Raw genomic sequence first — 12,425 nt, 5'->3', positions numbered from 1 at the left:
CTCCTTGTATATACACCAACTTACATCCTGACCCTGAAATCTGATCTAAGCAGGCAGGTTGCTATGCCTTTGCGGAGTCATAGAATAATAGACTTTAAGGTCAGAAGGGACCATTATGATTGTCTAGTCTGACCTCCTGCACAACTCAGGCCACAGAATCTCAGCCACCCACTCCTGTAACAAACCCCTAACCTATGTCTGAGTTATTGAAGTCCTCAAATCATGGTTTAAAGACTTCAAGATGCAGAGAATCCTCCAGCATGTGACCCGTGCCTCACGTGGCAGAGGAAGGCAAAAAAACCCCAGGGCCTCTGCCAATCTGCCCTGGAGGAAGATTCCTTCCTGACCCCAAATATGGCGATCAGCTAAACCCTGAGCATGTGGGCAAGACTCACCAGCCAGACACCCAGCAAAGAATTCTATGTAGTAACTCAGATCCCACCCCATCTAACATCCCATCACAGGCCATTGGGCATATTTACCACTAATAGTCAAAGATCAATTAATTGCCACAATTAGGCTGTCCCATCATACCATCTCCTCCATAAATTTATCAAGCTTAGTCTTGAAGCCAGATATGTCTTTTGCTCCTACTGCACCCCTTGGAAGGCTGTTCCAGAACTTCACTCCTCTAATGGTTAGAAACCTTCATCTAATTTCAAGTCTAAACTTCCTGGTGACCAGTTTATATCCATTTGTTCTTGCGTCCACATTAGTACTGAGCTTAAATAATTCCTCTCCCTCCCTGGTATTTATCGCTCTGATATATTTATCGAGAACAATCATATCTCCCCTCAGCCTTCTTTTGGTTAGGCTAAACGAACCAAGCTCTTTGAGTCTCCTTTCATAAGACAGGTTTTCCATTCCTCAGATCATCCTAGTAGCCCTTTTCTGTTCCTGTTCCAGTTTGAATTCACCCTTCTTAAACCTGGGAGACCAAAACTGCACACAATATTCCAGATGAGGTCTCACCAGTGCCTTGTATAACGGTACTAACACCTCCTTATCTCTACTGGAAATACCTCGCCTGATGCATCCCAAGACCACATTAGCTTTTTTCACTGCCATTAATCCATGCAAAATGATGATTGCAAGACTGGGACAATCATCAGTAATGTCACAGGTAGCAGTACAGTTCTGAATACTTAAGAAATTTGGGGTACCCAAATTTGGCTAAAGAATGGCGTCATGCACTAATACATTTTGGAAGGGGAAAATATGTTCATCTTTTCTTAATTTCACAGCAGCAGGACAACTAAACCATTAAACCCAGTAGATATTTCAGCTTAGGATGGCATCCCAGGATGGATAAATGCTTAAATGTAGTTTGCATTTTGGTTTAGCTGCTGGAAAGTGGCCCTTTAAGTTTGTTGTGTAGTAAAGAGCTTATTTAGTCTTTCCTTGTTCAGTAAAGCGGGTTTATTGGGTTTTATTCAAAACACTAGTAAATTGAGTGCACTGGCATTTGAAAGGTTGTTTGTGGTGGTCGTGGGATGTTACACTGATATTTTGGAGTATCAGTTGAGTATGTTTTCAAAGATGGTGTTTTTGCAATTGAGTGATTTGGTGTATTGACCTTAAGATAAGATACTTAAAACGATCAAGGAACATTCCTAGGTCTTACTTCAAAATTCTATCACTGAATTTGCTTTGGTGTAGTGTCTGCACTAAATATATGAAAACTGTGACATCTGTTCTGCCCATGCACTGCCTCAACAAAATCTATTAATAGGAATAACATAGGGGGAAGAGTTAACAGTTTCTATGTAGTTGCTTGGAAACCCTTTTTCTTTCTCCTGTAGTCATTTTCCCAGAGTACTTTTTTATCAGCTGCCAATACAAAGACATGTTAGTCACTGAACAAGGCTCCCATCAGCCAGAAAAAAAAAAAAGTTCTGTGGCTGCCAACCCATGGAAGTCCTGTGGGCCTCCATGTCTCTACCAGTGTGAAGCCTACTGCACTTCCAATTCAGAGGGCCAAAAAGGACAGCTGCTACTGAAAAGAAGCTTAATCTGCTGCTCATCCCCTTGTGGTTCCAATTTTTGCCTACCCAGGTGCTCAGAGTTTCTTTAGTGTCTTTCCATGGAGGCATAAAAATCTTCTTGGCTCCCTGTCACTGCTGTTGTCTGAGGTCTGCTGTTGCTTTTTACAAAATGATCTTTTATTGAATTGAGTCACCATATGTTACAGCTACAGGAAATGTCTCTTAATTACAAAGCAGTTCTCCTTGTTACCCGGAGTAATCATTTTATGCCTTCTGTTTTATCACTTTCTGTACCCTGAAAAATATTGTATCTGGTAACATTTCAGTAACCTTTAAACTTAACATGACTCAGCAGTGATTACACAGAACAGATTGATGGGGAGGTGGAGGGGTTTTTCATCCTTTTATAAGGATAATTATAATATTTCATTCTAGAATAACATAAGAAGACAGCCGTAGATCTTGTAACTTCATTTTTCGGTAGATAGTGACTAGCAAGCATATCTCTGAGTTTTTCTGGGGTCACTTATAAGTGGTACGTCAAGTCTCCTGCAATGAAATAATCTCAGAGATTTTTTCCCACATTGTCAGTGTGTGCCAGTCTTTAGACCAAATTTTGATTTCTGCTATGGGGTATAAATACAGAATCATTCCAATGTAGTTGATGCAATTGTTCCATTCTTACTCTAGTTTAACTGAGCAGAATTCGGTCCTTTGCATCAAGAAGAGTTGCCTTATGAGAGGTAAATAAGAGAATTATAATATTTGGTGGCTCGTCTGTTGATCTATCAAAGCTCATACCTAAATTTTGCTGCTTTTAGGATATGATGCAAGGTTCTTCTTCTTGCAAACCTCCTTCAAAAAACTGAGTAGGAAAATGATTCCAGTGCCTTTAATCTGTGAGCCAGATATGTTCCTTTCTTTAAGGGGAAACTGATTAGAGAAGTGAATAATTCTCAGTGAATAACATACCCAGTCTATTTAGTCTGTTGCTCAGAGAATATCTGTGAGCTGGTTGGTTTCCTCATTTTTTTTTCCAGAACTACTTAATAATTTTTTAAATTCTTAAAATTACATGGCATAAACATGAGGAGTTTTTGGAGTAGATAGTATTTGATCTGTTTATGTTGGTGGTGATTGGTTAAATCAGTGCCCAAGCACTTGTGATGCAAATACTCACAGGTGGAAATTCAAAATTCAATTTCTGCAAATTCTTGTGTAGATTATCTTGAAATTCATTTTCCTTGAATATTTGTGCTATTAAAACTTAATTGACAGATTTGCCGGGTGCTAACTCAATGGGGTTAAGGGCACAGGCAAATCAAGTTAATTTAAAATACCGAGTGAATCTTGATGGAAATATTATTGCAGTATTTGCCCAGTTAATGAACACAAGTTCTATGAGATGGATTCCTTAAATATTTATTATAATATGAAATAATAGCCTCTGTATCAGCAGGTGCCTAATATATTTTTAACTCACTTGAAAAATATGGCTACCTAGTGGTTATGACTGTCAGTGTGGCCTAGTGGGTGGAATCCTGGGTTCTGTTCCCTGCTTTGCCATTGACCTGCAGGGTGACCTTGGACAAATCACATCATTGCTCTGTGCCTTAGTTTCCAGATATATTAAGATAGGGATAATGATAATGTAAAGTGCTTTGACATCTACTGATGCAAAGTGTTAGGTGGTATTATTATTTATGGTAGAGATAGAGAAACAATTTACAGCCAGTGATTTGACAAATTTTGGCTTTCTTTTTGTGCATGGATTATGTACAAAAGTAGACTGTTTTTGTCTGTTGTTTGTAATTGTTCAGACACTTCATGCAAACATATTTCAGCCTATGGGTTGTCTATGAAGAAGTTGCTTTAACGTTGTCTCTTTATTATGAGCTCGGTCCTGCGCCCATTGAAGTCAGTGGTCAAACACAGTGATTTCAGTAGGGCAGGATGAAGCCCTTTTTCTGGGGTATGATGAACTAATAGGATTATCTGTGACTGGCTGACTCTTTTAGAAGCAGGTGGATAAAACCCCAAAATCTCAGATGGCTTGGTGAACTTGTATGTTACAAACCATTGCACAAACAAATATTCACTTTCCACATTATGAAAGCAAACCAATTTAAATGGTCAAAATATTATCAAAGCAAATGTGTTTTTTCATCAAACATGTATTCACATAACCTCTCTTTGCCCAACTCTCTGTTGGTTTATGCCAATTCTTCTTGGCTTTTTGCTGTTATGATGTATTTGATCCTGGAAAATATCATAAGTACAAGCCAGTAATTGAGTCCAGGATCTGATACAATTCTTGTGATCTACAGCCTGTATGTACAGCACTCTTCAGTACCATTTATGTAAAGAAGAACTTAAGTTTTCTGTTGGGCAGATTCTGCTTATTCACAGGAATGTTCATTTGGAGCAACTCTACTAAAGTTGGAGCCAGTTGATTTTCTCCAGATTTACAGGGGTACATGTGAAATCCAAATGTGATCCTGACCTGTACGCGCTCTGCCTTGCCATTTGTAGGAACTTCATGTCAAAATCCATGTTGTTCCTTCCCTCTTCTAAGGGAGTGGCCAGATTTGGGGGGGGGGGAGAGGGGGGAAGGCAGGTGTTGTTTTGCAAAACTCATCAGAAAATGTCTCTAGGCTGATGCTTTTGCCTAATCATCAGACTACAACAAAATGTTTAGAGTAGAGTTACAAATCCCTAAAAATAGTTACAGTCAAAAGGAGAGCCTCTAATCTAGCAACATGAATCACTGAGACAATCTTGTTGTTTTTGTCTATGGGCCAGATCTTTGGAAGCAAAGCTTGCACCTCCTTTTCCAGTTCCAGCTTAATTCGCACACCCTTAGTCTTGGACCAAATGTTCAATGTTTTCCCTTTTTGAGAACAGACATAATTAATTTTCAGGGTATGTAGGTCAAAGAGTTGTCTTCGGTTCAAGAGTAAATGAACCAAGTTGAGGACTGGTGCTTGACATTTAAAGAAATTAATCTTTTACAAATATGCCAGTATTATTGTAAATTGGGGCCAGAGACTTGCAAGTTTTATCTGAAAGATGTTTTCAGCATGTCTTAGGGCTCGTCTGTATAGGAACTCTCAGGAAAGTCATGATGCATTAACTCAAGCTGTGAAGTTAAGGCACATTAGACCCCTGCATGGTCTCTCTCATTCAGAAGTGAAGTGATTACCTGTAGCTTACACAATACTAATATTTTAAATAGTCTCTGTTTACTCTCTGTTTTCCACATTTTTGTACACAATAAAATATTTCACTTGCACAGCACCTTCTATCTAAAGAACTCAGAATGCTGAACAGGCAGCTGACACTCATGAGATCAGAGAGAGAGAGGCAAGTTGTGTTATCCCAGCTTTTGCAAATAGGTAAACTGAGGCAGCGGTTCTGCTTTACCTAGTGTCACACAGCAAATTAGTGTTATAATTAAAAGTCTGATTCAACAGAAAACATTGTTCAGTTTCCAGGGTGCCTGAGGCCACTGAAGCCCTGAAAACCCAATAACACAGGCTTATGTAGTGAAGAAGTGAAAACTGGGCACTGAATCATCAGGATTTCATGTGCAGATACAAGAGGTTAGAAAATGCTTTGGAAGGGTGTGCTTTCATTTTAACACAGATCTTCAGAAATAGTCACCAGTAACTTCCAAGGAAACGTGCATAGTTACATGAAAGATAATGTGAATATTGTTACACATGGTGTTTGAAAGGCTGTTGTGAGAGTGTGTGTAGAACTTTTGGAAAAATTAACGCTGGGCTTTTTATTTTGCTTGTTGCTATGCTTAGTTAGCTCACAGAGGGTTTCAGACTTCAATACCAAGAGAACACAGAGTATGTATGAAGTTGAAAGGATATCTACGGTATTGAATCATCTGCAAAATACTCCATTTACCAGGGATATGGAAAAGCATTTGTGCTGAGCACTTGAGAAATATTAAGCATGGCATCATCCCAGCTTCACTAGGATAACATGTCGAGCATGTAGGGTTTGCAACACTGCAGCGGGTGGCAGTATATTAGATGTGGCTGGGATCCTGTAAGTGCCGTGGAACACACAGTGCCAAAATAAAAGCTGCATGAGCTTTCCTCTTTGCTTTCAGCATCCCCCCCTTCCCCGAGACCTTTTGGAGTGAATGGTTCAAATGGAAAATGCCAAGCTATTTGGTCGAGGCTTGGGTATCGGTGAAACAGAAAGCACCTGTGCCAGTTGCTGAGCAAAGCCCCAGCATGCCCACTCATTGTTCTTAATTTGGGGAGTGGGCTCTGCTAGTCCCCAGTCGTTCCGGTATTTGATCAGGTGTGGCTCCTTTTTTTTTTACCTGGGTCTCCTGCTTCCCTGACCTTCAGAATTGGAGCATCCTGATAGATGTTCTCCCTTTCTCCTTTTGGCCTGCGGAGAGAACAAACAAGCAGAACAAACGCGAGCCCTCCCCTCTGCCTAATGCTGGGGTTGGTGTGTTTGTGGCTAAACCAATGGATTTGCACTCAAGAACTGAGGTTTCACCTCCCATTTCTGCCACAGACTTCTGTGTGACCTTGGCAAGGTGCTTAGTCTCTCTGTGCTTTGGTTTCTCCCATCTGTAAAATGGGAATATTTCCCTACCTCACACTATGTTGATCATTAACATTTGCGGGACTCAGATCTGTGGTAATCGGGGTGGGGGAACATATAAGCATCTAGATGGAATATACATCATGAGCAATGTGAGGGAAAACCAGCTATCAACCATATTCAACAATTTATCTATAGCTCCTCATGAGTACTGGTTGTTTTCTAAAATTCCTACCTAGTTGAAACTGATGGGACTGCCTCAATCCCAGGGTGGGAAGCCTGCAGCGGTTTTGGTTTGTTGGTATTTACATAGTATTTATAGCATGATAGGCACTTCAGCTGCCATTGAAACAGCCCTGATAAGCTTCCTTTCCAGCCCTGATCCTGCAGTTCGATCCATGGATACGGACCCTCACACCCCTCACACCCATCTGGGGCCCAGTTGCAGGATTGGGGCCTGTGTTTTGACTGAGCACTCGAAGATGTAACAATGAAGAGGGGGAATTGGGGACAGCAGAACAAGCATTCTGGTTAAGATAATGGGTTGGCTGTTTATCTATCTATCTATCTATCTATCTATCTATCTAATCTGTTTTATCTATCTTATCTGTCTATCTGTCTATCTCTTGTTCTGAGTGCAGACAGGTCTGCAAGAAGTTAACCAAACCTGAATCCAGCCGAAGACAAATCACCAGACCTGCCACTGAACACTTTAAAATGGAAGCTAGGTTCTCCAATGTTGCATGCAGCCGCTTCTTCTGCCCCTGTTGACTCAGGGGACTGTTTCAGCCTTATAAAGACTATTACAGATTAGTCACAAAAAATATTATTTTAGTAACACATGATGTGAACCGTGATTTTAAATGAAAAATGTTACTTCAATAACCTTTTAGTTTAATTTGAGATATCTTTCTTAGCTTAGCATGTGGTTATTTATTGGCAGAATTGACTGCATGGATTATTTGGTGATGCAAATCAAATAGAAAGAGAGACACTGCTACGGGATCATTTCCTAAAACCACTGGGCAATCCCTTCAGTTTCCTGTGATTGCACAGACTTTGGCAGACCAGAGACTTCCTAAACTTATAATCTGCTCTGAAATAACTCAAAGGAAAAGACCAGTGTCTGTGATGTAGATATCAACTCCATAGCACGTTCAGCTTTAGCCAGCAGGATTCAAGTCCAGTGGAACCTGCTTTAACAGCCACTCAAAGGACCAACAAAAATCAGTTGCTTAACACAGGTAGTCTTTTAGTGATGGGGCAGAATTATAGTCGTTGATGCACTTGGAGATATTTGTGGCTGTTCTCTTAAAAACACAAGGCTGCTTAGTAAAGATGCTATTTTGAATAGATTTCACTGTGTTTTGTAGAGGAACGTCAGCTGGGCCTCCTAGCAGAAAAAATAAGCTTTTACCTTCAAGCGTTGGCCATCCTTAGCATTGAGTTCTGTGTGCTGCCATAACACGTGACCGAGTACTTGTAAGTGCTGCTGAGTGCATACTGACTCTGCACTGTTCTGGGTGTACCTCTCATCAGAATTATTTGCTCATTTCAATGTGTAACTAATATTGAAGAATAAAGTATATTTCTATAAAGTTAAAATGAACAGCTTTCTCCAAACAAGCAGGTGAAAAAATAACCAGCCAGAGACTTCAAACCCAAGCAGTAGACCCATACACTCCCTACTACTGGGCATTATTGTAGTCCTGCCTTCCCAAAAGCCTGGTTTAAGCAATGTCTGTCATTCAGTAAAGAATGCTAGGTGATGTGATTGCTCTGAAGACTACATCCTTTCTGTCAATGCAAATGGGAAAACAAAAACAAAGCCCAATACACAAGATAGATTAGTCCAGCTGCTCTGTGTGTTACTAACTGAATTTCTCTTGAACTTTTCCCAATAGGGTCGGGACTGCAATATGCCCATTAATGCCTGCATTCAGAATCCATGCCAGAATGGAGGGACCTGCCATCTCACTGAGGCAAATAAAGACGGATTCAGGTAGTGGAGAGTGAATTGCATTTAAAGCAAGATGAGATGAATTTACCTTACATTTGTCTATTTTACACTAATGAAGTCTAATGGCTTCTTTACTGAAACTGCCATACATGACAAATAATTCTCTTTGCCAGACATGAAATTAATTTGGTTTCATTGGTGACATATTGTTTCCTCTAAAACAGGCCTCCTTATTTTCTCTTAATGGGACTCTCTCTAAAAGCTGTTTTGAGCATTCCCCTGATCTGCTTTGTGTTATCCAGAGACTAATTTTCTTGGGGGCATTTCAAACACACACACCCTTTTTTAATTTGTAAAATGAGCATCTGTTGCTTGACAGCCAGATGCAAAATGTTTTCATGCTGAAGAATCTCATAGTCAAATAGGCTTTAAAGAAAGAATTGAACAATGGAGAGGTTATGTCAGTTCAAGGGTTTAGTGCCCATAAGAGAACAACCTCTATAACTTAACATCTTGGGCTTCAATCTCCCCACATGAACAGGTTGCAGCCTAGACCTTGCTCAGATAGGAGACTTCCAAGGGGAACCCAGGAAGTTGCATGAAGTGCTGATGGTAGTGGCTTAGAAAAAGTTACCCTTGCCTCTAAGGTAGTGTTTCTCCAGTTATCCTGTGTGTCTACGGGACTTTGCAGTGCACAGAGAGGTTGTTTTTCAGCTGAAACATAACACTGAGGCTCTGGCCACTTATCCGCATGAAAGATGCTAGAATGGTTTTTGGAAATTAGTTGCTGAGATCATGAAAAAATTGCTACTAAAGCCTTTATGCTATCTTTTACTCAAAACTTCCCCGTACGGTAGTTCCAGCTGCATACAGAACAAAAGGCTTACGTGATGTTCCTGTTGCAGGAATGATTGCTTTGTCTTTTCCCATATGCAGCATATCAATGATGGCTTGAGTGAGACACGGAATTGTAAGGGTTACCGATGGGGAAAACACTGGTTAGGTTGCCTAGCCCACGCTCAGCAAACTGAGGATTATACTGTGTAGTACATCCTCAGATACATTTTCCAGTCTTACTTTTAAATGAGTCAGACTTTCTTTTAGAGCTGATCAGACAAACTTTTGATGCAACAGTATTCCACTGGAACATGCAGTTCTGTCAAAATTGAAATGCTTTGTGAAATCGAGCCAATTTTGCCAGAATTTTGTTTGGAGAAAAAATGCAAAAAAGGTCCCAACAGTGTCCAAACATCCTGTTTTGACATTTTCATAAGGAAATTTCTCATTTTGAAATGACATTTCATCTTGAATTTTATTTTTTATCATATTATATATTTATTATAATGCAAAAATGTTGACAAGTCAAAATTGAAACATTAGTTTTTCCAAAAGATAATGTTTCAAATGACCCGTAAACATTTAAAAAAAAATTTCATGGACAATTCTGAAGTTTTCTGTTTTTGCTCCAATTTGGAATGAAGCCAAAGTTTGAAATCTCAAAATCCTCCTAGAAAAGGAATGTCTGTCCCCCACACACCTCTGCTTTCCATCAGTTCCCTTTTATAAAACACTGTCACTGAGTAGCTAGTCCCTGTGAATAGACCAGGCCCACTGCCCCCAAGTCAGAGCAGGTGGGCCCAACTGAGCCAGTTAAAAGGGGAAGGGCTAAACCTGGTGCTATAAAGCCCTGTCAGATAGAAGAAGAGGAGGAGTGTTTGGGACTGGCTGTGCCTGGGGAGAGGAACCACTGAGGGAACTTACTCCAGTGGTGGGTCCGGGAACAAGTGGCCAGATGGTCAGGGAGGTAGCCTTGTGGCCAGTGTTCCCAAAGGGGAAACAGAACTGGCTGAGAGCAGAGGTGGCTGAATGAGATCTGTCTGTGAGCAGGGAGCTGACTGAGAAGGGAAGCTGGCTGGGACTGGCAAGCTGCAAAAAGCACAATTACCAGAGACCCTTGGAGGGGAGGCCATGAAACCCTAGGAGAAAGGGTGAGCTGAGGAACTGTGTTTTGTCTGTTATGGGCTTATATTTGGACAAATAAACCTACTTAAAGGAGACTGGGCTTGGCAAGGAGTGCTTGTTTAGCTGCGGAGAAGCCTTGCTGTGTCCCACATGCTGGGGGGAATGCAGGCACTTAGATCAGCCCCTGGTACAAGAGGAAAATGAGGTGGATCTTTGGTGCCCAGTGAAGATGGGGGAAACAGGCAGGTTGTTGCAGAGCAACCTTTGGCCATCAGGAGGTGCTCAGATGATGGCCACTGTATTACAAGTACCTTGGACCCCCATTCTGCTAGAGAAGATGTACTGTAGAAGTATAAGGCATTATCTAAAAGTATCTGCGCTGATAGCTTAGGGGTGGCGGAGAGATAGAGGAGGAAGATGAGGAAACATTTGAAACAACGATTGTCTGGAGGGAAATCTTCTTCCTCCAGTGGATGTGCTACTCCTGTTGGCATCCACTGGAGCTACATGCATAAATTTGTGTGCATCAAAATGGGAAAATATCCTCTTCGGTTGTATTCTGTAAGGAAGTGAATGTCAAAAAAATATTTTAATGAGAGGCCCCCTTAGAGTTTTCAGTTGTGTGGCTTGTGAAAGAAATTATATCTTCTATAGATTTTCTTCCCTGGAGGAATATATTAATATACAAACTCAGCTGCCAAGCTTGTCAAATCTTTATTCTTGTAAAAGGAAACTTAAGCCAAAGCTTTCCTCCTTATAAAATGCCAAGCGGTTTAACTCTCAAGTTTCTGTAGTCACAGAGAAGCGAAATTACCCTTTAAATAATGGTAAAGTGGTGACATAAGCCAGCCAAAGGCAGGAAATTCACAGTTAAGGCTGAGACTGTATCCTTGCACACACCCCTCCGTGGCTGTGCATAGATAGGGCCAGGGGCTCTAAACAGCAGGTGATTTCACGTCTCATTTTTGTTGCTGTAATAGTTAGCCACAATGGAATGGGTGAAGGGCTTAAGTTCAGCTGGAGTTCTCAGATCCATTCTCTTGTCAGCTTTTTTTTCTTAAACATTTTTTTTTTACTCTGAATCATTTTCATGCCTTTTATCATGGTGGATTTGTTTTCTTTCAAAATGAATAAATTAATTAATAAATGAAACTGAGTAGCTCAGGGGGTTGGTAATAGAACAGAAAGCCTTTCCTTCCTAATTGCTGCTTCAAATCCAACTCGGTTGGCTAGGTCAAAGGTCACCCAGTGAAAGCTGCTTGGTGGTATTCATAAAATGCCACAGTAGTGTCAGGTACATCTGTGTCACAAAAGCCAATAGTGTCATTTAGCATCTTGTAGAACCTCCGCTGAGACTGCAGTCGAGGTCTGCCTGGCACCTGGAGACAGAGCTACCCATTCTGACTCAGATTTAGCCCCTGATGAACAGCAGACCATTGACAGTGAACTGTGAGGAAACTTACATAGTCTTGTGTTGCTCTGTCCAATTCTGTGTATAAAGAGAGCTTCATTGTCCAGGACTGTTAGTCTTGTGCCTTCCACAAACACTAAGTTCACTTATCTATGTAAAAACCTGAAGCTGATAAATTCTGCAGTGTCAATGCCTCGTTGGTCAAGGATAAATGAAGCTCATACAGGCTATCAAGTCATTCACTTTTTATGCAGGTGCACAAAGTTCATCTGCCAAAAAGCCATCTTTTTTTTTTTTTTAAAGATTTACTCTGTGTACACAAGACTTTTTAAAGCATGATAGATCATCTTTGTATTTATTTTGTTATCCAAATACAAAAATGATTAATCATAGCATGGACAAAGTGCAGCCAACCATTTTGAATTTGCTGCCAGTACAGTTCAGCTCTGAAAAGTTACTCTAACAATGGCATTGTTAAGTTCCTTGTTCCATTGCATCTCACTGGCTCCTTACACATGTGCTCACTTTA

General features: G+C 40.6%; 1 protein-coding gene across 1 annotated transcript in view; it reads left to right on the top strand.

Annotated features, from left to right (window-relative positions):
* SLIT3 (slit guidance ligand 3) overlaps positions 1-12,425 on the top strand; it is a 796,928-nt gene that overhangs the window by 707,447 nt on the left and 77,056 nt on the right. The window contains exon 27 of the mRNA XM_077823869.1: positions 8,468-8,565. Within this exon, the coding sequence (XP_077679995.1) occupies positions 8,468-8,565 (98 nt within the window). The remainder of the gene's footprint in view (positions 1-8,467; positions 8,566-12,425) is intronic.

Source organism: Eretmochelys imbricata, chromosome 8, assembly GCF_965152235.1.
Source record: "Eretmochelys imbricata isolate rEreImb1 chromosome 8, rEreImb1.hap1, whole genome shotgun sequence".
NCBI lineage: Eukaryota > Metazoa > Chordata > Testudines > Cheloniidae > Eretmochelys > Eretmochelys imbricata.
Note: the sequence above shows the minus strand (reverse complement) of the source record. Positions and strands in the feature narration are given on the sequence as shown.